Source organism: Rosa rugosa, chromosome 1, assembly GCF_958449725.1.
Source record: "Rosa rugosa chromosome 1, drRosRugo1.1, whole genome shotgun sequence".
NCBI lineage: Eukaryota > Viridiplantae > Streptophyta > Magnoliopsida > Rosales > Rosaceae > Rosa > Rosa rugosa.
In genome coordinates, this window is record NC_084820.1 from 48129612 (window position 1) to 48148955 (window position 19344).

The 19344-nt window shown below is 37.1% G+C and overlaps 2 protein-coding genes across 8 annotated transcripts; both read right to left on the reverse strand.

Annotated features, from left to right (window-relative positions):
* Window positions 1–2052: 2052 nt before the first annotated feature.
* On the reverse strand, window positions 2053–7116 carry LOC133725182 (probable GTP-binding protein OBGM, mitochondrial). 2 transcript variants are annotated; one of them, XM_062152325.1, is made up of 9 exons: window positions 6762–7116; window positions 6573–6665; window positions 5415–5629; window positions 5201–5309; window positions 4970–5052; window positions 4813–4875; window positions 3594–4702; window positions 3057–3297; window positions 2053–2442 (listed from the first exon to the last, which is right to left on the reverse strand). In XM_062152325.1, the coding sequence occupies exons 3-7, from the start codon at window positions 5547–5549 to the stop codon at window positions 3596–3598; spliced, it is 1497 nt and encodes a 498-aa protein (XP_062008309.1). In that variant the 5' UTR covers window positions 5550–5629; window positions 6573–6665; window positions 6762–7116; the 3' UTR covers window positions 2053–2442; window positions 3057–3297; window positions 3594–3595. The 2 variants fall into 2 exon arrangements, with proteins under 2 accessions (XP_062008309.1, XP_062008310.1); XM_062152326.1 differs by lacking the exon at window positions 5201–5309.
* Window positions 2053–18311, reverse strand: LOC133725181 (coatomer subunit beta'-3). Of its 6 annotated transcripts, none has more exons than XR_009854294.1 (26): window positions 18171–18311; window positions 17773–17793; window positions 17593–17654; window positions 17039–17093; window positions 16652–16688; window positions 16208–16533; window positions 15977–16108; window positions 15735–15883; window positions 15481–15549; window positions 15016–15166; window positions 14855–14920; window positions 14192–14380; window positions 13754–13894; window positions 13595–13669; window positions 13339–13515; window positions 13142–13233; window positions 12911–13027; window positions 12330–12444; window positions 12147–12218; window positions 11809–12005; window positions 11631–11724; window positions 10523–10629; window positions 10192–10342; window positions 9581–9770; window positions 8763–8829; window positions 2053–2442 (listed from the first exon to the last, which is right to left on the reverse strand). XR_009854294.1 is itself a non-coding variant. In XM_062152324.1 (26 exons), the coding sequence occupies exons 1-25, from the start codon at window positions 18171–18173 to the stop codon at window positions 8810–8812; spliced, it is 2766 nt and encodes a 921-aa protein (XP_062008308.1). In that variant the 5' UTR covers window positions 18174–18311; the 3' UTR covers window positions 2053–2442; window positions 8763–8809. The 6 variants fall into 6 exon arrangements, 2 of the variants coding, with proteins under 2 accessions (XP_062008308.1, XP_062008307.1); XR_009854292.1 differs by having other exon boundaries at window positions 9547–9770; XM_062152324.1 differs by having other exon boundaries at window positions 9623–9770.
* Window positions 18312–19344: the final 1033 nt, after the last annotated feature.

Below are 19344 nucleotides of genomic sequence, written 5' to 3' on the forward strand. Positions count from 1 at the left end.
CTTGCCAAATCCCGCAACAAACTAGCACCTGATCAACTTCAGTATTGGGATTGTTGGAATTTGATTGTTTGTTTGCAGAATTTATTTCCCCTTCATCTTCTTTTTTGCTAATGTTAGGGTTTTAATTCAAAATATTATATTAATTCCTCAAAGAAATTTATTTTTATTTACACATTGGAAATTAGTAAGTCAAAAGAGATTACGTGGCAGCTGCCACCTCATTTGGGATTCATATTTGGTATAAATTTGGGGTCTCTAGTACTACTCATATTGTAAACTATACGGAGAAAAAGTTATACAATGAAGAGGATATGAAATCACAAGTTGCAAACCTTAAATAAAGGAAACAAAAAACTTTGTCGTTACCACTTATTTTTTTGTTTCAAATGTTAGCGCGGTTAAAAATGAAGACAGATCTTGTCCCAAATTGTCATTTCTAAGGCAATATAGGCATTTGATTATATTGGAAGTGTGTATCATAAGTTCCTATCACCAAATAGTCATTTTTTTTATTAGGTACAAAATTGTTCAAATTGTGATATATCAGAAACCATAAGAGGCATTTACCCTCTCTTATGTTGCAATCACACAATCAGTAAGGGATTACAATCAACGATAGACATCAATAAGCTAACACTAAACATCCTTACTCAAAAAGAGAAAAGAGAGACTAACATGTTAATGGATCCAATGGCGATGACAAGATTGGGCAACTAACCGAGTCAAATTAATCAAAGTAGTAGACCTGTGACATTGCCGTTGCACCACATCAACACCGAACTTGTGACAAAAGCTCCATCGCACCACCTGCCACCACCACCAAGAAGCCATAGTTGTTGTTGGCATCTTGACCATCACATCCCTTCATATCCCCCCGACTCTATCGCCGAAGCCCTAAAAAGGGAGATCTCGATACCACTATGCTCACCACCAACTACTGGTTGCACCAATTTTGGTTACTATCCGCATACAATTTACTTGTTGGGATGTGGTGTCGCAAGTCCACTAACTTTTTACTAGTTGGTACATGTTTGAATGCATTGAATTAGTGGAGGCTCTTATTACTATTGGAAACTCTCTCTCGACACTTATTATTGTTTGATTAATTTTTTTTTAATTTATGATCTTATTATTCTAAACTAGATTATATTTTGAGATGTAAATATTTTTTCTAACGTGCAAAATTTCGACAAGATAAAATACCTATGTTGAGGTGAATTATAAAAGGAAAATAGAAGGTGTGAAATAATAGAGAAATGATGCATGTATTTATAGAAAAAATGAGATTTTGAAAAATTTTAACGTTTTGATAAAAAAAAATTACAAAAAAAAAAAATAATAATAATAACTAACTAGTCGTTGCATGTAATCCTAGCCATTCATTTAGTCATTTTAAATTTAACCTGGGCTAGCCAAAGGGCTACTTTTGACCCTCTTTTAAGCCCTTTGGCCCTTTAGCCCTGTAGCGCTTTTCTTAGTTGTTGTTGAAGATCAAAAAAAGGCTGCAATTTAAGAAATGACCCTTTAGACCCAATTACTGGAGATGGCCTAAGGGCCAAATGTCTCATTACACGTAAACCAAAACATGTTAACTACAGTAGCAAGAACAGCGACCATCAGCTTGGATACAAGTTTCAATACTTGAAGTGACATAAGGACTGACTAAACTACTTTGTAGACTTCATGACCTGCTCATGTACTTATGACTCTAGTATTTGGCTTCTCCAAAATGGAAAGGAATCAATATATCAAAGCAATGTTGTTTTCAATCTGACAACTTTACCGTCACATTATTGTATTTTTGTTAACTTGAGTGGAGAAGCTTTAAATCATGTTGTTTTGTTCTGGAGCTTTAAAGAATTAGATGCTGCATTCACCAGCATTTTTCCCACGCTAGTGCAGACTAAAAATACTGCGATCCAACAGAAAAGGGGTTTTAAATTCACTTTTTCAACATATTATGCTACTTGTCCGGGAAATTGTAGGCACAGATATAGCCAGTGTATTATGCTAATTTTTACACCGAGGGTAGCTTGATGTATTGGTCTGGTCTGAACAAGCCAAGTGCAAAGGTTTCTGTATCATACTCAAAAATGTATATACTGTAATGAATACACGTACACGTTTACAATGAGTCACATAAAAGAATTCCCAAAACACAAAACGCCAAGGGGAACCAAAATTCTAAACTTTGAATGGTAAAAGGTCGACCTTGTTACTAGCTCAATTCTCTCTACATTCACAATGGCACCATAAATTTTATGACGAGAAGGCCTCAAAGAATATGTTAAATCTGCAACGCAAAGAGCAAACTAACTAAAACTATGGAACTAATTCTGTTGTGCCCCATGACAAACTATAATTTGGTTACAAGCCACACCACTGGGAAACAGAGACAACCGATCTGTTACATCACCCCTTTGTCAGCCTCTTGCAAGAGACCTGTTGTGAAAATAAAACATCAGGTTACAGGAAAAGAAACCACCATTGAAACAACAGGGTATTGACTGGAACCACTACGTTTATAACAGACAGTATAATAGCTTTTGCCATATTAATTTACAGTTGAAAGTAATTCTGTGAGGCTTGAGGAACTGTTTAAATTCTTTGCCTGAAAAGAAAAAGAATGGAAAGGAATAGAATCTTGGTATATATCATTTTAAACAATTTTCTGAGTAGAACAAGAAAATTGATCTAGTAAAGAAAAACAAAGCCAGCATAAATCAGAAGCAAAAAAAAAAAAAAAAAAAACAAACAAACAAACAAACAAACTAAGTATCAATTCACTTTATGTCCATGAAACCATATGAGCTTCATACAAATGCATGTACAAGGTCATTGACTGAGCTTGCGCCCATCATATAGACCAAGCATTCATATAGTTTAACAGAAACTAGTCTAGCGGTGACCACCAACACGACAAACAAGATCCATTCTGAGATCAGCAGAATATCTGCTGTGTTAATATCATGCACATATTAACAGCTGGAATTAATTGATTATGAGAAACAACATTTCTAAGTAGCAGTAGTTCGCGTTAGTAGTTAGTTGCTTACCTCATGCATTGAGTCTCCATTTTCACGGGGCTGCTCTTCATCCATTTGCAAGTTCTCTGCATCCACTTGCAAGTTCCTGAAAGCCTCCACAAGGGTCATGTGTGTTTTATCAAACATGTTTCACGTACTCCTCTGCAGGAGGATAAACACTAGATTCAACCGAGAGAGCAACTTGCCAATCCTCAAACAAATTAGGATACTCTTCAGGATCAGCCAAAGACTCAGCAGCATTTGGATTAACCTGGCAACATTTGATCACAATAAAACTATATTAGTGAACAAGAATGCACAAGTGGCTGCACATCAATGCTGATATATGTGCATAATATGGATGCACAGTGATATCCACAATGAAGCGTTAATTGAATAATGGAGGTGAATAGACTGAGAAGAATTTCCAGAAGTTTCAGATGAGATCTTTCCCAAGCCAAGATGCATCCGGTAATATATACTTAGCATACCGGCCTAAATACTCAACAGATGATCATTGTGCTATTCAGGCAAAACAACACTTGTCATTGAATAGGTATCACTAACCTTTAATCAACCATAATTTTATCGACCTGGAGTCTGTCTGTCATTTCACCATTCACAAGTCTCCTAAGACCAATTTTTAGCTCTTGAACTCCTTCCCCCAAAATGGCACAGACAGGGAATATAGGAACATGCTGTACCCTTATTTTCAGTTCTTCATGCACGCCTTCAGTCCCTTCCTCATCTATTTTATTTGCCACTATGAGTGATGGTCGATCAGATAAACCTACTTGATGGTACTCGAGCTCTAAAACCAAATCCCTAAGCTGTTCCCAAGGTGGGGTTCCTTTTCGTCCATCCAATCCAGCAGCCAAGTCCACCACATAAGCTATAACCTTTGTGCGTTCTATGTGGCGGAGGAATGCATGTCCAAGTCCACGATTCTCGTGGGCACCCTTTATGAGTCCCGGAACATCAGCAACTGTGAGTGAAAAGTCATCAAAGTTTAGGTTCCCCAAATTGGGTCTAAGAGTGGTGAAGGCGTAATGGCCCACTGCAGGCTTAGCCCTAGATACAGCCCCTAATAGAGTACTTTTACCAGCAATTGGCATTCCCACTAGGCTCACATCGGCAATGCTCTTTAGTTCTAATATGAGAACAGCTTCAGAACCAGGCAAACCAGCACTGACAGTCAACTGATCATTAGATACCTGAGCATCTAACGAATCAGTTTTGAACTTCTTTGGGACTTTGAGAGACACGCTACCTAGACCACCTTCCGCTCCACGAGCAATAACTAATCGTTGACCTCTTACTGTTAACTCAGCAACGTTGTATTGAATTTGTTCTTCTTCCTCTGCCTCATCTTCTGTGCAAATCTCAGAGGAAGAAGGTGGAGATTTAGTAGGAACCTCAGTGGATTCAACTTGGGTGGTTTCCTTCATTTGAGTTGATTCCTCATCAATTCTTTCAGGTCGAGATGATGAGCTACCAGTATCCACTGCCATATTTGGACCACTAGGGGCAGACTGCTGGTCAGAGCCCGTTACATCATCAATAGGAGTACCTGGAAGCTCCCATGGGTCCAAATCTTTAGAAACATGGCTTTCAGCAACAAAAGGAATTTCACCCTTCATAAGATGAATCACTGTACCAATGGGCACTTGCGCAACCTACCAACATAAAAATGATATTTCATAATAAACTTCTACTTTCTAATTTCAATAGGCAGACACTATTTTTTAACATAATGAGGAGTTGAGGACTACTAAAAAGATATAACCTTATCTGCTCCTCGAGTGCCAATTTTATTCTTCGAGGATCCATGTCCCCCTCTCTGTGCTATCTGCAGAACAACACAACTAAAACTTAATTTTGTCAATGGAGGACAATAAATCTATAGATTATCCAGAAACATGGAAATTAGAAGAGTTCCGTACAAGGTGAGGTTGCAAACCACTGAAGTCCCAAACTGTTGGAGAACATTCCAGAATCACATCACCACCTCTTCCACCATTCCCACCTACATTGCTCCGGGGTTAGATGCAGAAGTGATACAAAACAGGAAGGTTCACATTCTCCAAAAGAAACTTAAAACTCTTGAAAGAGCTTGAACTAAAATAAAAATATAAGATGCTGCTTATTAGAAAAAGTGATTATAGAGAACCCACCATCAGGTATGCCATGGCGATCATGGCGACTACGGCGAGAGCTGGAGCAACCACTGCCACCACCTCCCCCTTTAGCATATAGCCTAAACCTATCTATCATTTTCCTTTCCTAAAAAGTAATTTTAAGTCCCAAAATTACAAACATACAATGCTATAGATAAAGATACTCAAATCATGAAACAGTAAGGATTGATAAGAGGGCAAATGTCGCAACCTGTAGAGGGGCAAGCTTCGACTTCTTGTGAGGAGTATCTGAGTAGGAAGACGATATCGAAAAAATCCATGGAGACTTAAAAGACTGACTAAAGGCCTTTATCTGCCTAAACGGTTTTGCACGCTGCACCCACATCTGTCTTTGTTGTTTTATCCCTCAAACTCTTCTTAAGCTATTCCCTAGTATATCCTATGCATTCACTAGATTTGGATTGCCTATCAAAACAGACAAATGAACCTTCAATAGATGTATTAAAGAACTCTTTTTTCTCCTATGTGCAAACTGCATCAAGTACAATTTGTATTATCAAAATACTTTTAAGGCATTAGTGCCATCAAAGTCACCACAATCATCACTAAACTTCAAAATTATCATGCTTTCTAGTCCAAGAAGTTAACTGAAGGATACCCTTTTGAGTAAATTACCTTGCAGTACTACATTGTCAGTGTGAATCAAACATCTTACTGCTAAAAACTAATGAAAGCAAGAAACTTTATCGAAATTAAGAGAACAAAGTCGTACAGATTAGCAGTAGTGCATGCCCATTTAAACAAGCGTCTGAACCAGTTTATGCTAAAACCCTTAAACCCTACTACCAGTGGCGGAACCAGGATCTGAAAATGGAGTATGCTAATTTTAAGTACATAAAAAAATTTGCGTACTTCTATTTTTTTGAGGTTTGGAACCCAGTGAGAGGCTCATCCTCACGCCTTTATTTTTATCATTCAAAACATACAACCCCCTTGGGGGAACATAAAACCCAAACCCCGTAAATTAAAAATTACAAGGTTAAATCCAAAACTAACTGAACCCAGTCACTTCAAAGTTCAAACTCAGCAATCACAGAATCATTATCAATACTATCAATAATATGCACATTTCACTAAGACCACAAATATATACACACATTTCATATATATACATTTAACCAAAAAACTCAGACTGATAATTATCCAAGCATGCAAGCAGCAGCATATGAATATGAAGACAAACCATTGACCAAACATAATATGATAATCATCCAACCAATTCCCTTTGACCCTTGCTGTCTCTTTCATATGAAGACAGAAATCACAGAATGAATACGTAACCAGCCAGCATATAATCAAACAAGCCACAAGCCCACAAAGCAAAATTAATTTTCAAACGAAGACTCACAGTCGCCGGCTCGCCGCACTTGCGCAGCTCCGATCTGCAGCTCTTCCTCAGTTCGGGTTCCACTAATTCGCTCTCCCCAAGTAAGATTTCAGGCTATTTAATCAAAAAAACAGAGTCAGTTACTCAATTTCAAGCAAAACCCATCACTTTCAAGATGAAATTCAAAGTGCTTGTTTGAAGAAATCGCACCTGTTCCGTGCATTCAGATTGGAGTATGGAGACTTGGAGAGTTTTGAGTCTTTGGTTGAAATAATTGGTTACAGGGGTCTGGGTTTATGAAATTTCAGATGAGACTATGACTCTATGAGGGATAGTCTAAATTCTAAAATGGCAAGGAATGAGAATGAGCAAAGCCGCAACGAGCTTTGTGGGTTAAGAGATTGGGCCATGATTGATGGGCTGTTCTTGCATGGGATGAATTACAATAACCAAAAGAACTGTCTGTTTGTGATTTGTTTAACGTTTTGCTACATCAAATAGAGCAATTCGATATTAGATACCCTAAAAGAGTATACTTTATTTTGAGAGAACATTTGGGCATGGAAGAGTCGTCGAAGAAGGAAGAGGGATTTCTTACATAGGGTTTTATAGGAATTACATGTCCTTCTGACACGTGTTGTTGAGGCTGTGAACAAGGTATTAGAATTGGGCTTGGCAAACATTTCTGGCCTGGAATTTTTTTGTATGGATCCATCATGGACAAGCATCAAAATCATAATTTTTTGGTCACTGACCGCATACAATTTACTCGCTGGGATGTGGTGTTGCAAGTCCGCTAATTTTTTATTAGTTCGTGCATGTTTAAATACATAAAATTAGTGAAGGCTCTTCTTAATATTATAAAGTTTCTCTTATAAAGTTTAAGCACCATATGCACTTAATACTCGACAGTTTGATTATTAATAAAGACGCGTCGGCTTTTATTTTCAAATAAGTTGAAAATACAAGCGAGTAAAGGCCAAATGTCTCATTACACGTAAACCTGAACATGTAAACTACAGTAGCAAGAATAGCGACCATCAGACTGGATACAAGTTTCAATACCTGGTGTGACAGGACTGACTAAACTACTTTGCAGACTTCATGACCTGCCCATGTACTTATGACTGTAGTCTTTTTGGCTTCTTCAAAATGGAGAGGAATCTATATATCAAAACAAAACAATGTTTTGTTTTTCGCCTGACAACTTTGCAGTCACATTATTGTTCGAGTCTTATCTTGAGTGGAGAAGCTTTAAATCATGTTGTTTTGGCCTGGAGCTTTAGAGAATAATTAGATGCTGCATGTTAATGCAGTTTTCCTAGGCTAGTGCAGACTAAAAATACTGCGATCCAACAGAAAAAGGGCTTTTAAATTCACTTTTTCAACATATTATGCTACTTGTCCCAGAAATTGTAGGCACAGATCTAGCCAGTGTATCATGCTAATTTTTACACCAAGGGTATCGATGCATTGGTCTGGTCTGAACAAGCCAAGTCCAAAAGTTGCTGTATCATACTCAAAAATGTATATACTGTAATGAATACACGTACACGTTTACAATGAGTCCCATAAAAGAATTCCCAAAACACAAAACGCCAAGGGGAACCAAAATTCTAACTTTGAATGGTAAAAGGTCGACCTTGTTACTAGCTCAATTCTCTCTACATTCACACGACACCATAAATTTTATGACGAGAAGGCCTCAAAGAATATGTTAAATCTGCAACGCAAAGAGCAAACTAACTAAAACTATGGAACTAATTCTGTTGTGCCCCATGACAAACTATAATTTGGTTACAAGCCACATCACTGGGTAGAGAACCGATCCGTTACATCACCTCTTTGTCAGCCTCTTGCAAGAGACCTGTTGTGAAAATAAAACATCAGGTTACAGGAAAAGAAACCACCATTGAAACAACAGAGTTTTGACTGGCACCACTACGTTTATAACAGACAGTATAATAGCTTTTGCCATATTAATTTACAGTTGAAAGTAATTCTGTGAGACTTGAGGAACTGTTTAAATTTTTTGACTGAAAAAAAAAAAAAAAAAAACAAGAATGGAAGGAATAGAATCTTGGTATATATCATTTTAAACAATTTTCTGAGTTGAACAAGAAAATTAATCTTTCCCAACTATAAAAGTAACAGCCATTTACCTCTGCTGAAGCCCCAACTTTGATAAGGTATATATGTATATTTTCTCACCTTTAATAAAGGATCCATACAGCTGGACCAGCAGTCTTTAAAGGAACCTAGTGACGTGGTGTAAGCACTGCAAACAGTAAAATACGAAAGCATTAGGACACAGTAAACAACCTAAATAGAGAAATAAAAAATAAAATCTCTTCCTTTCCCAATCTTAACCTCATCGAGATATCAAAAGAATCCAGACTAGTAAGGTATACACAATGAACTAGTTTTAGATAACTTATACAACGTGAATAATGACAGCTGACAGGAAAAAGAAATTCTGACATTGCAAAACCACCAAGGTTTTACAAGTTAATTAGCACATATAGCCAATACGGAAATCAAACAAGGAGAAAGCCATAATGTTACTAGAAGAAAAACCAACCGACAGAAAATCCATTTTTCCTACTGTTTCTGTCTGTATTCCCCTTGAGCACAGACAACACTAGCTTTCTTCACTAAAACTTGGTTAAATATATAATCTAATCATTGTTGGGCTGTTATGGAACCATTAGAAGTCAAATGTCTGAGATAATTTTGCAGTTACTCCACAGAGAATGACTTATTGCTGCAATATCCCATCACTAGTTAGAAGTAGCAGAGCTCACTTATGCTGAGGCACTTCCCATAAATGGAACACCCATTAGTCAGCATTGACACTATATGGTTGTAGTTATGATATTGATTGAAAAGATTTTAAACTTTAGATAGTAGTTAGGGGAGAAAGTGGTAGAAGTAGATAGATCAGAAAGTTGTCAGAATGGGAGTCAGAGATGGCACTTTAGAATCAATTAATCACCAGAGACAAAATTGGATTTTCACACTGGCCCAACCAATAGCTTTTTAGGCTGTCGAGGTTCCTTCATTTTTCGTACCCCAGTCTTCTTCAGCTTCGTTACCATTAATGAGTACAGTGCCATCCGTAGAATCAGCATCCACCACGACAGCCTCCTCCTGGCTCCCTTCCTCGTGCTGGTCAGCTGCATGTTCCTCTACAGTCTGTTCCCCATTCAGTTCAGAAACCTACGATCAAACAGATCAAATGAAAATTAAACATAAAAGTTCAGAAGTGAACTCATATTGGTGTAAAAAATAGAAAAGAAAAACAAAGGCAGCATAAATCAGAAGCAAAAAAAAAACAAACAAACAAACAAACAAACTAAGTATCAATTCACTTTATGTCCATGAAACCATATCAGCTTCATACAAATGCGTGTACAAGGTCATTGACTGAGCTGGCGCCCATCATATAGACCAAGCATTCATATAGTTTAACAGAAACTAGTCTAGCGGTGACCACCAACACGACAAACAAGATCCATTCTGAGATCAGCAGAATATCTGCTGTGTTAATATCATGCACATATTAACAGCCGGAATTAATTGATTATGAGAAACAACATTTCTAAGTAGCAGTAGTTCGCGTTAGTCGTTAGTTGCTTACCTCATGCGTTGAGTCTCCATTTTCACAGGGCTGCTCTTCATCCATTTGCAAGTTCTCTTCATCCACTTGCAAGTTCCTGAAAGCCTCCACAAGGGTCATGTGTGTTTTATCAACATGTTTCACGTACTCCTCTGCAGGAGGATAAACACCCCTACATAAACAATCAAAAGACAGCACTTAATAATAGCAATACAAGTTGATAATCCATGACTAGATCAAATAACATCCTGAGAGAAATCTTTAACATGAAAGAATTTGCAGTAGAAGATGTGGATAAACTTGCACCAAGTGAAATCAGTATATCAAAGCATGTTAGCCACATTAACTGTACCTTGTCTCTGCAGCTCTAGATTCAACCGAGAGTGCAACTTGCCAATCCTCAAACAAATTAGGATACTCTTCAGGATCAGCCAAAGATTCAGCAGCTTTTGGATTAACCTGGCAACATTTGATCACAATAAAACTATATTAGTGAACAAGAATGCATAAGTGGCTGAACATCAATGCTGATATATGTGCATATATGGATGCACAGTGAAGTGTTAATTGAATAATAGAGGTGAATAGACAGAAGAATTTCCAGAAGTTTCAGATAAGATCTTTCCCAAGCCAAGGTGCATCTGATTATATACTTAGCATACCGGCCTAAATAATGAACCCATTGTTGTCTATTGATGGAACTCCAAAAGGCAAAATGGATCATTACCAACCACCATTAGTGAATACAGTGAAAAGATACATGCACACACAAGAAGCTAGTTGGAAAGATCAAGAAACTAGTAAAAACCAAAAACTGCAAAAGTCCATGAAGAATTCAATTTACAGATATATTTGATGAGATTTAGTAGAACTTTATTTTTGGTCAATATGAGTTTAGTGGAACTTGTACAACTATTCTGGTGTTAACTTATAAGGATACCGAGTTCAAAACCATCCCATGTTTATTTTTCCTAAACTTCAAAACCTATAATTGCTACCTAGATATCCTAGAGAAAGAATACAGAACTAAAGGTGATCATTGCCTAGACAGTTTCAAGAAAAATATTGTGAATTATACAGAGAATAAAAAAAATTAATTTTTTTTTAAAAAATAAAAAAACTGGTACAGAAATAAGGCTCAGTATAAGTCATTGTTCTGATTTCTCAGCTCTAGGCCCTGGAATTCATATTCATTGCTTGTAATGTTTTCTTCTTATCAATCAACATCATCATTGCTTCTCCAAAAAAAAAAAATAATAAACAAATAAATAAACGCGGTGAGAGACATGGACACCAGCTCAACATAACCATTGTGTTCAACATTATAGGTGTGTGAGTTCTCTATATGAGCATTGAGTTGTCATATCTAATTTTCTTTGGAAAAAATGAAGCCACATTAAATATGCAGACATGATCCTGGAGTGTCAAAATAAGACATGAGCACAATTGTTAAATGTCACCTTGCTAAGGTCTTTTCTCCAAATAGCTACTATTTCTGAGACCTTGCTTGGAAGATATGATCGAGCCATCAAAGCAGCCTCAGGTATCCGATTGCTGCAAAGAGAATGCTTCACTAATCAACAACTTCAATTGCATGATTTTTGTCCTCACACTTCTAGCAAACAAATAAGAAACTACCTTTCGACTAACAGCTCAAGGCACTCTTCCAATCGACCCAACATGAATAAACAAAGGAATGCAACATTGTTCTTCCCCTGTTCTTTAGCAAGGGATGCAAGTCCTGAGATTCCCTCAGCATCTCCAAGAGATGAATAAAGCAGTAATAAACCACTCAAGTCCATGGCATGCTTCAAACATTGCTCAGCCATTTCCAACTGCAAGAATATTACATTAACAAAAGATGAAACCAAAACAAGGTGAACAATTATGAGGAAAACAAACATAACTGCTCTCCATAGATATGCGGTAAAGCAATACATACGCACAATATCAAGAGAATCTCAATATTAGCATACCTTTCCGGTAGACATGGCTAGTTCACCTAGCTGTTTCCATTTAGATTCACTCTGCACCTCACTGGCAATTTCCTGCAAAATAGAACATACAAATTCACGTTGCATTTTCAGTGACTAAAAAACATAAAAAGCTCAAGTCAACAGAACCTCTCACACTAGTTAGTTATGCTTTCTTGGATTTACCTTTGCAATTTCTAATCTACCAAGCTGAATGGCTAGCTCAAATCTGTAATCAGGATCTGTAGCAACTTCAAGTGCATCCTCTATCATACCACGTGATTCCAAGAAACGAGCCACACTACAATTACAGGAATTTGTCCATTTAAGAAATCATTTATCTAAAAAACTTAACCTTTCAATCAAACATAACTGAATATAAATCAATTGTATGATAAAAGGGGACTAAATAACCATCAAAAGGGCTAAAATGTAAGTGTAAATACAATTTTAGCAGGTGGAGGCTAATGGTTTTGGGATCAGAGCACGGAGACTTAACTTTAAAAGTAGACAAATGAAAAGACTAAAGAATTAATGCAAATGATTTTCTGGACTTCCAGGGTGATCCATTTTAGATCATTTTGATGAGTATGTTATACTACAATGAGTATCTGCTGAAGCCAGATAAGTTGGAACAGTTCGACCAGTATGTTGTACTAAACCAATATTCCACCAACTGAAATACAGATATATAACCAAGCCAGATATCGTTTCACAGAAATAAAGGGGAAATTTGATATCGTTACAAGTCAAGAACTACTGGGCACCTGTTATGATGGTCTTTAGGAATTGAAGGTAAAAGTTCATTGGCCCTTTCAAGGTCTCCACGCATAACAAGTGTCTTATACTCAATCAAACTCAAAAGTAGTGTGTACCCCATCACACTGCAAATTGGAATAGAGAAAAAAAAAAATTAAATACATTAAAGATGCATAATATGAAAAATAATCATAATGACTTCCAACTACACAAATTTGACAAACCAAGAATGCACTTACTTGAACTCTTTGTCTATCAGATACACCCGACTTTGATTGGCAAGATAGCCTAACAAGTACATTGGCCGGTCTAAATGGAACATTGTAGTTACCTAAACAATAGGTATAATATGTTCAAGTTAATTGCAAACATAACAATTTTCCAACCATCTAGATACAAATGATATTTGCAGCCCACAATGAAACAGACGCAATACCTCTCCACCAACACAATAATTAAGCCTCCAAGACGAGTTGTTGTAAATGAAGCAATCCCCAACCCATAAACCAGTCCTGACCCGTTCATTCATTTCATGGAGAAGCTCAAATGCATCTTCTACACCTTGTTCATCTACAGGTCTTCCGCTATCCAAATAAGAAGAGACTACATCTCGCTGCACCATTATCATACGCAATCTCATAAAACCTTGTGGCAAACTATTTCCCAAGAACCCAGATAGAGAAGAAGCTTACATTGTACTTCAGGATGTAGAATGATGCGTCACTGGCAATAGCAACTAAATCGCCACTATCAGCCCAATAGAGATTCTGGCATGTTCAAAATACTGAATTAAAAGAAAATGACAACAGCAATTATTGTTTCTTCAAATTTTGAGGTAAGTAGGGGCTCACTTTCACATTCACATCTATTCTCCGAATCAATCTGCACTCAGCCCAATCATAAAAGCAAATAAAATCATTTGAGCACATCGCCAATAAAGTTCCCCCATATATATGTTCTGCTGAAAATGTTGGTCGAATACTCCTTTTCTCCTGAAATATGCCACTCACATTAAAATAAACTTGTTTTTCCTAAGAGGAAGATTTAACATATACAATATTGGTAATGAAAGTCTTGAGGAGTTCCTTGAGTGCCTACAGTAATCCCAGCCAAGATTCTAAATTTATGATATGGTTGCTACCTAATATTAAGTAGTTCAAGCAAAACACTTTGATATACTAAAAAAGGTAACAGACCCATATTTCCGCCTCCAGACTAATGACCAAGTAAAATGGAACAATTTCCAGCAGAAAGAATAATGCAGTCAATAAACTGAAAGTAATACAAACCTGGAAGTTCTTAGTGAAAATTTTAATTTTTGAAGTACTCTCTCTAACAGCATACTCTCCTTCAGATGACCAAGCAAATTCCAAAGCAGAACCAAACGACCGATTTCTCCAGGCCAAAGCAGTATATATAATGTATTCTCCATCTCCACAAACTACAACAAACCTCCCATTGGGGTTGTGCTTTAAGCTCTGTGTATAGAATTTTAGCAGAAGAAATCAATGTATAGCACAAAAACAGAACTTATTACAAACAAGTCGTATATGCTTTAACCTTGGCTTTTAAATGTGCAAATAAAGAACGACAGAGAACATCATTACACATACAGATTTTTTTCTCTATCCTATTCTTTTGACAGAAATTTCCAACAGATTTAGTAGAATATAATTTCTAGCATAAAAGCTACCACCACTTAAAGTTGGAAACAGAAAAGACAGTCCATCTACCAGGCAAAATGACATTGTACCGAGCAAATCCTATCAACATGGCAATATGTGACTTGAAAATTTGCTTCAAAAGGAAATAATAATGATTGGAAACAGCGGCATAAATGACTGAAGCCCAAAAACTCCATAAAAGAGAAAACAGCAAAAGAAGCTTCATTCAAATGATTAATACTACAGAAGAAAACAAAAAAAAACAAAAAAATGGAACAAAAGCCTCACTTGGGGGTAAAGATCACATGTGCCCAACTCCTTGACGGCCAATGGCAATCTCTCTCCATCAGTAACCTAAAAAGAGAAGTGAACATAGAACAGGCAATGTCAACTAAATGAGGAGTATCAAGCAGCAAAGAAAAAGAGCCAATCTGAAGGAGAGCTCAAACCTCATAATCAGCGCCTACACTCTTAATGTTCACTGTTTGAATTTCATTGTGCTTAGCCCAAATGATCTTTCCACCATTGTCCATACTAGCAACAGGTACTTCACGTCCAAGTTTTACCATAATGGTTCCTTCATCATAACCAATCACAACCCTGGACAAATCGATATACTTATTTTAGGCAGTTTCATTTTGGGGCACCCTAGATGCACTTATGTACTAAACTATTTTTTTTTTTGCAAAGTTGTCATAATATTAATATACTCAGGTGCACTACCAACTTAAGACATATGTAAAGATATACTGTTTCTTTTTTGGACAGTACACTCACCTTCTAAGACCTCTTCACATAGTTCTAATACATATGAATACTTGATATCAACCCATAATTTTCTTATGAACAAGTGATTCAGACTAAACAGTTAAACTGCAAAGAAAATCTACATGGAAAATGAGTACAAAACTTACCGTCGTGAGCCCTTCATGTATCCAATGGCCCAAACTCTTTCAAGCCCATAATTCAATGTGTTCTCAAGCCTGTAAATGAACCACATATTATCCTAGGACTTAGTGGTTTAATGGTTTGCAAGAGGACAAATTCAAAAAAGTAACAATAAAACAACTTTAAAAGTTTAAAACCAACAACAAATTGAATACCCACAAAAAAGATGTGGCATCCTGAAAAATGAGGGATAGAGAACTATGCACATGCCAGGGATTACCTGTAAGTGGTTGAATGCCATATTCGTACTGTTCCGTCCTCTGACCCTGTTATTATTATAGGGAGTTCAGGATGAAAACATACAGCAGAAACATTGTGTGTATGGCCTTCAAGTGTCTGGACACAACCTTTTGTTTGATAGTCCCACACCTGCTTTCATAGGATTATGCATAAGTTTTCCAAACAATCAAATAGATATAAAACCAAAACATTGCTGAGCAGAAAAAGTTACTTAATGGAGACCTTAGCAGTGTGATCATCGGAACCGGTAATGAGATAAGGTTTATCACCACCCGTAAAGTAATCAACGCAATTTACACCTTTCTGGTGGGCATCCAGTGTAAAATTTGGGTCAGGGGAGCCTAGATTCCATATCTGGAGAGGGGAAAGAAGAAAACAGGTAGCATAATTAGCACCATTACACCAAAATTTAGAATAATATGCACAAAAACAACAAGGAAATGCCATGTCTACCTTTATGGTGCGATCAAGAGACGCACTTGCAAAGGTGTTGGTATCTTTAGGATTAAATGTCACTTGCATCACATAATGCGAATGTCCTTCAAATATTTGAGTACAAATCCAACCCTTGTCCCAATCCCATAGCTTGATGAGCATATCATCAGATGATGATAACACATATGGGAGCGTAGGATGGACAGCCACACATCTAATGTAGTCAGTATGGGCCTCAAATACTTTAACCTTATCCATTGTGTTGTAGTTGTATACACGAATAAACATATCGTCAGCTCCAGCAACAACCCATTGCTTGCGTGATATAAATTTGGCTGACCTAACTGGAGAAAAATGATTTAAATGTTAGCCAAAAATAATCTTATTGGGGAAAATCCCAGAAATGAAATGTCTACCAAGTATAACAAATACAAACAGACAACATATAATCCCACTATATACCTGGCAACTCAGTGACCTCAAATGACTTGGCCATTGTCTGCAACAGTAACAAAAGATTCAAATTAGCACATGCTCACCTCCAACAATTTGTGTCAACAGGTTGCTATAATTGCAAGACCACAGAAGTACTCTTATTCAGTATGCATCTTAAGATAAATATTTTGCTGTATTAAGATCAAGCTTTCCAAGTACTTTTAGCAATCGGTCACAATTTCAATAACTTAAAACTGTCCCCAGATCATAATTAACAATATAAAAAAGATGCTGCTGAAAATGTACCACTTCTTTTCTCTCTTTTCAGAAATATGGATAATTTGATTGGAAATGTTACTTAAGCTGTATTATATGTGTTTGTGTGTGTGTGTATTCAATATATCTATATTATACCTGAGTCTGGTAGTTCCAAATACACACTGTTCCTGAATAAAGACTCGCCAATATCCTGAGGTAAAAATTACACTTCGACAAATTAGTAGACGATAAATCTTCCCCTTCACTATTACTAATTAAGCACGCCAACCATATAAACTACATTTTCACGAAACTATCTCGGATGCTATCTTAAGTTAAAATGGAAAGATCAGTTCAGACTACCACCCACCAAAATCATCTCACCAGCTTCAGAAGAAAAAATATAAATTACAATGTAATCCTCATGACCAATCTAAGTGAGACTGTTTGAGGTTTAAAGGCACAGAAAGCAAAAGAAACATAGGGCTGCCATGACGCCCCATACAAGGAGAACCGCCTCTTACAAAATGTAGGCCGCATCCTTACACTTTGATAATGAAAAGGCAGTGAGAAATAAATCATCAGGCTTCGGGGCTGGCACGGCTTCTTTTACTAACAACAATCACACATTCTATTTTTATCCCCAAATTGACTAGGATCTTATCCTAATTTGAGTGGCACGATTAAAGGTGAAATGAGTAATGAATTACCATGGTTCTGTTGGATGTAGATCCACAGATTTGACTCTCTCTGATCTTTGAGCTAGTTTCCTCTGAACCAAGAAGATTCCAATTAAAATATTAGAAACACAATTCGAAACAGAACAATTAGAATTGAGATCTGATCCCGCAGAGAACAAGAAAACATTAAAGAAAGTTTAACAACATTACCTTGATTTCCAGTCGGAGAGGCTGTAAACACATTGCAAAAGAAAGGACGACCGATCAGTGCCAATTCAAAACTCCAAATCTTACATAAAATTAGAAACTCGCATTTCTGATTGATTAGAATCTATATAACAACTCAGAATCGACGAAAATCAACACCAGATCTCATACGAAATTCAAGTTACAATTGCTGGTTGCCGATAAATCAAATCAAAAATCTAAGCAGCCATAGAATTCAAAGCAAACAAACAGAGCCAAATGAATTCCAACACAGTCACTACAATTGACGCAGTTGATCGAACAATGAGGAATTCGCACCAAAAACTAAAGGATTTGAATCAGATCTAAGGTGCGGCATATGCGAAAACGCTCGTGTAAAAGTGAAGCGATCAGAGACTCACCATTTTTGCAGAGCTCCGGCCGAGATCACAGTTAGAAAGAACCCTAGCGATCCAGGTGATCCAAGCTCAGAGAAAGAGAGCAAGAGAAGAAGGGAGAGAAGTTTTAGTGCTTTGTATATGGAGAGAGCGCTCTCTGTTTTTTTCTCTGTAAATACGAGATTCAGCAAAGCTTTGCGGTTAAGACAGTGATTTTACGAAAGTGCCACTGGTGAGGCAATCAGGTTCTTGGTGCCATAACGTAACTTGGTGATCGTCTCGGGACGTGGACTGATGAACGGTGTAGATTGGCCGAGTGGTTGCTCTTTTCGGTGAGAAATGTGAACAACGTGATGTGATTGGTATAGATTAAGTGGCATTGACGTGGATGCCATGCTGGCACTTGTGGGCCCACCTTCTCGGTTGAGATCCGGCAGTGGAGAAACTCTTCGGTCAGGCCGTCATGGAAAAGGTTTCGGATCAGTCCATCAAACCATCTGAATGGTTCGATCTTCTGATCACAAGTTAACACACGAACCAATTCCAAAAGTATTGAGGATATTTTTGTGGCATTGAGGTTTATGTCATGTTGTCCCTCACTTTTTATTTTTCTTGTTACAAGGAGGCCCGAAAGGCCTAAGATAACTAGAGAACAAAAAGTTAGAGCCTACAACTCTAGTATGGCCACCGCCAACAATATCATCAAGGAGTGTCTAAATTGTATGAAGGGGAGGTTGATCCCAAAAAGTTGTTCCTCTAGAGAAGTATTGGAGAGATTTTCAAAATATAATTTTTATTAAATAAATGAAAAGGTGTCATTTATGTTTGCACCTTTTGAATTTGTTTGAATGAAGTATTACGACCAAAATTCAAATGATACAAATGAAAGGGTACCTTACCATTATACTTCTATAGCAAGGGTTCATTCTCTACATAATGAGACAATCCTAGAGAGTCCCAAAAGAATCCTAAGAAGATCTAAGCCTCCAATATTCACCATTTTCATGTTTTATTACATACAAAACTACTAGAAACTAATAGTGCATGCACAATTAGTTTCTAGTAATCTTAAGTCATCTTGTAAACCTTCTTTTGAGTGTTTAGGTTGATCTTCGAAAGTGCAAGACACCGATCAACAACAGCATTGTGCTGGGCTTCATTGTATCCTAGAGGCATATATATTTGATTATCCCCTCTG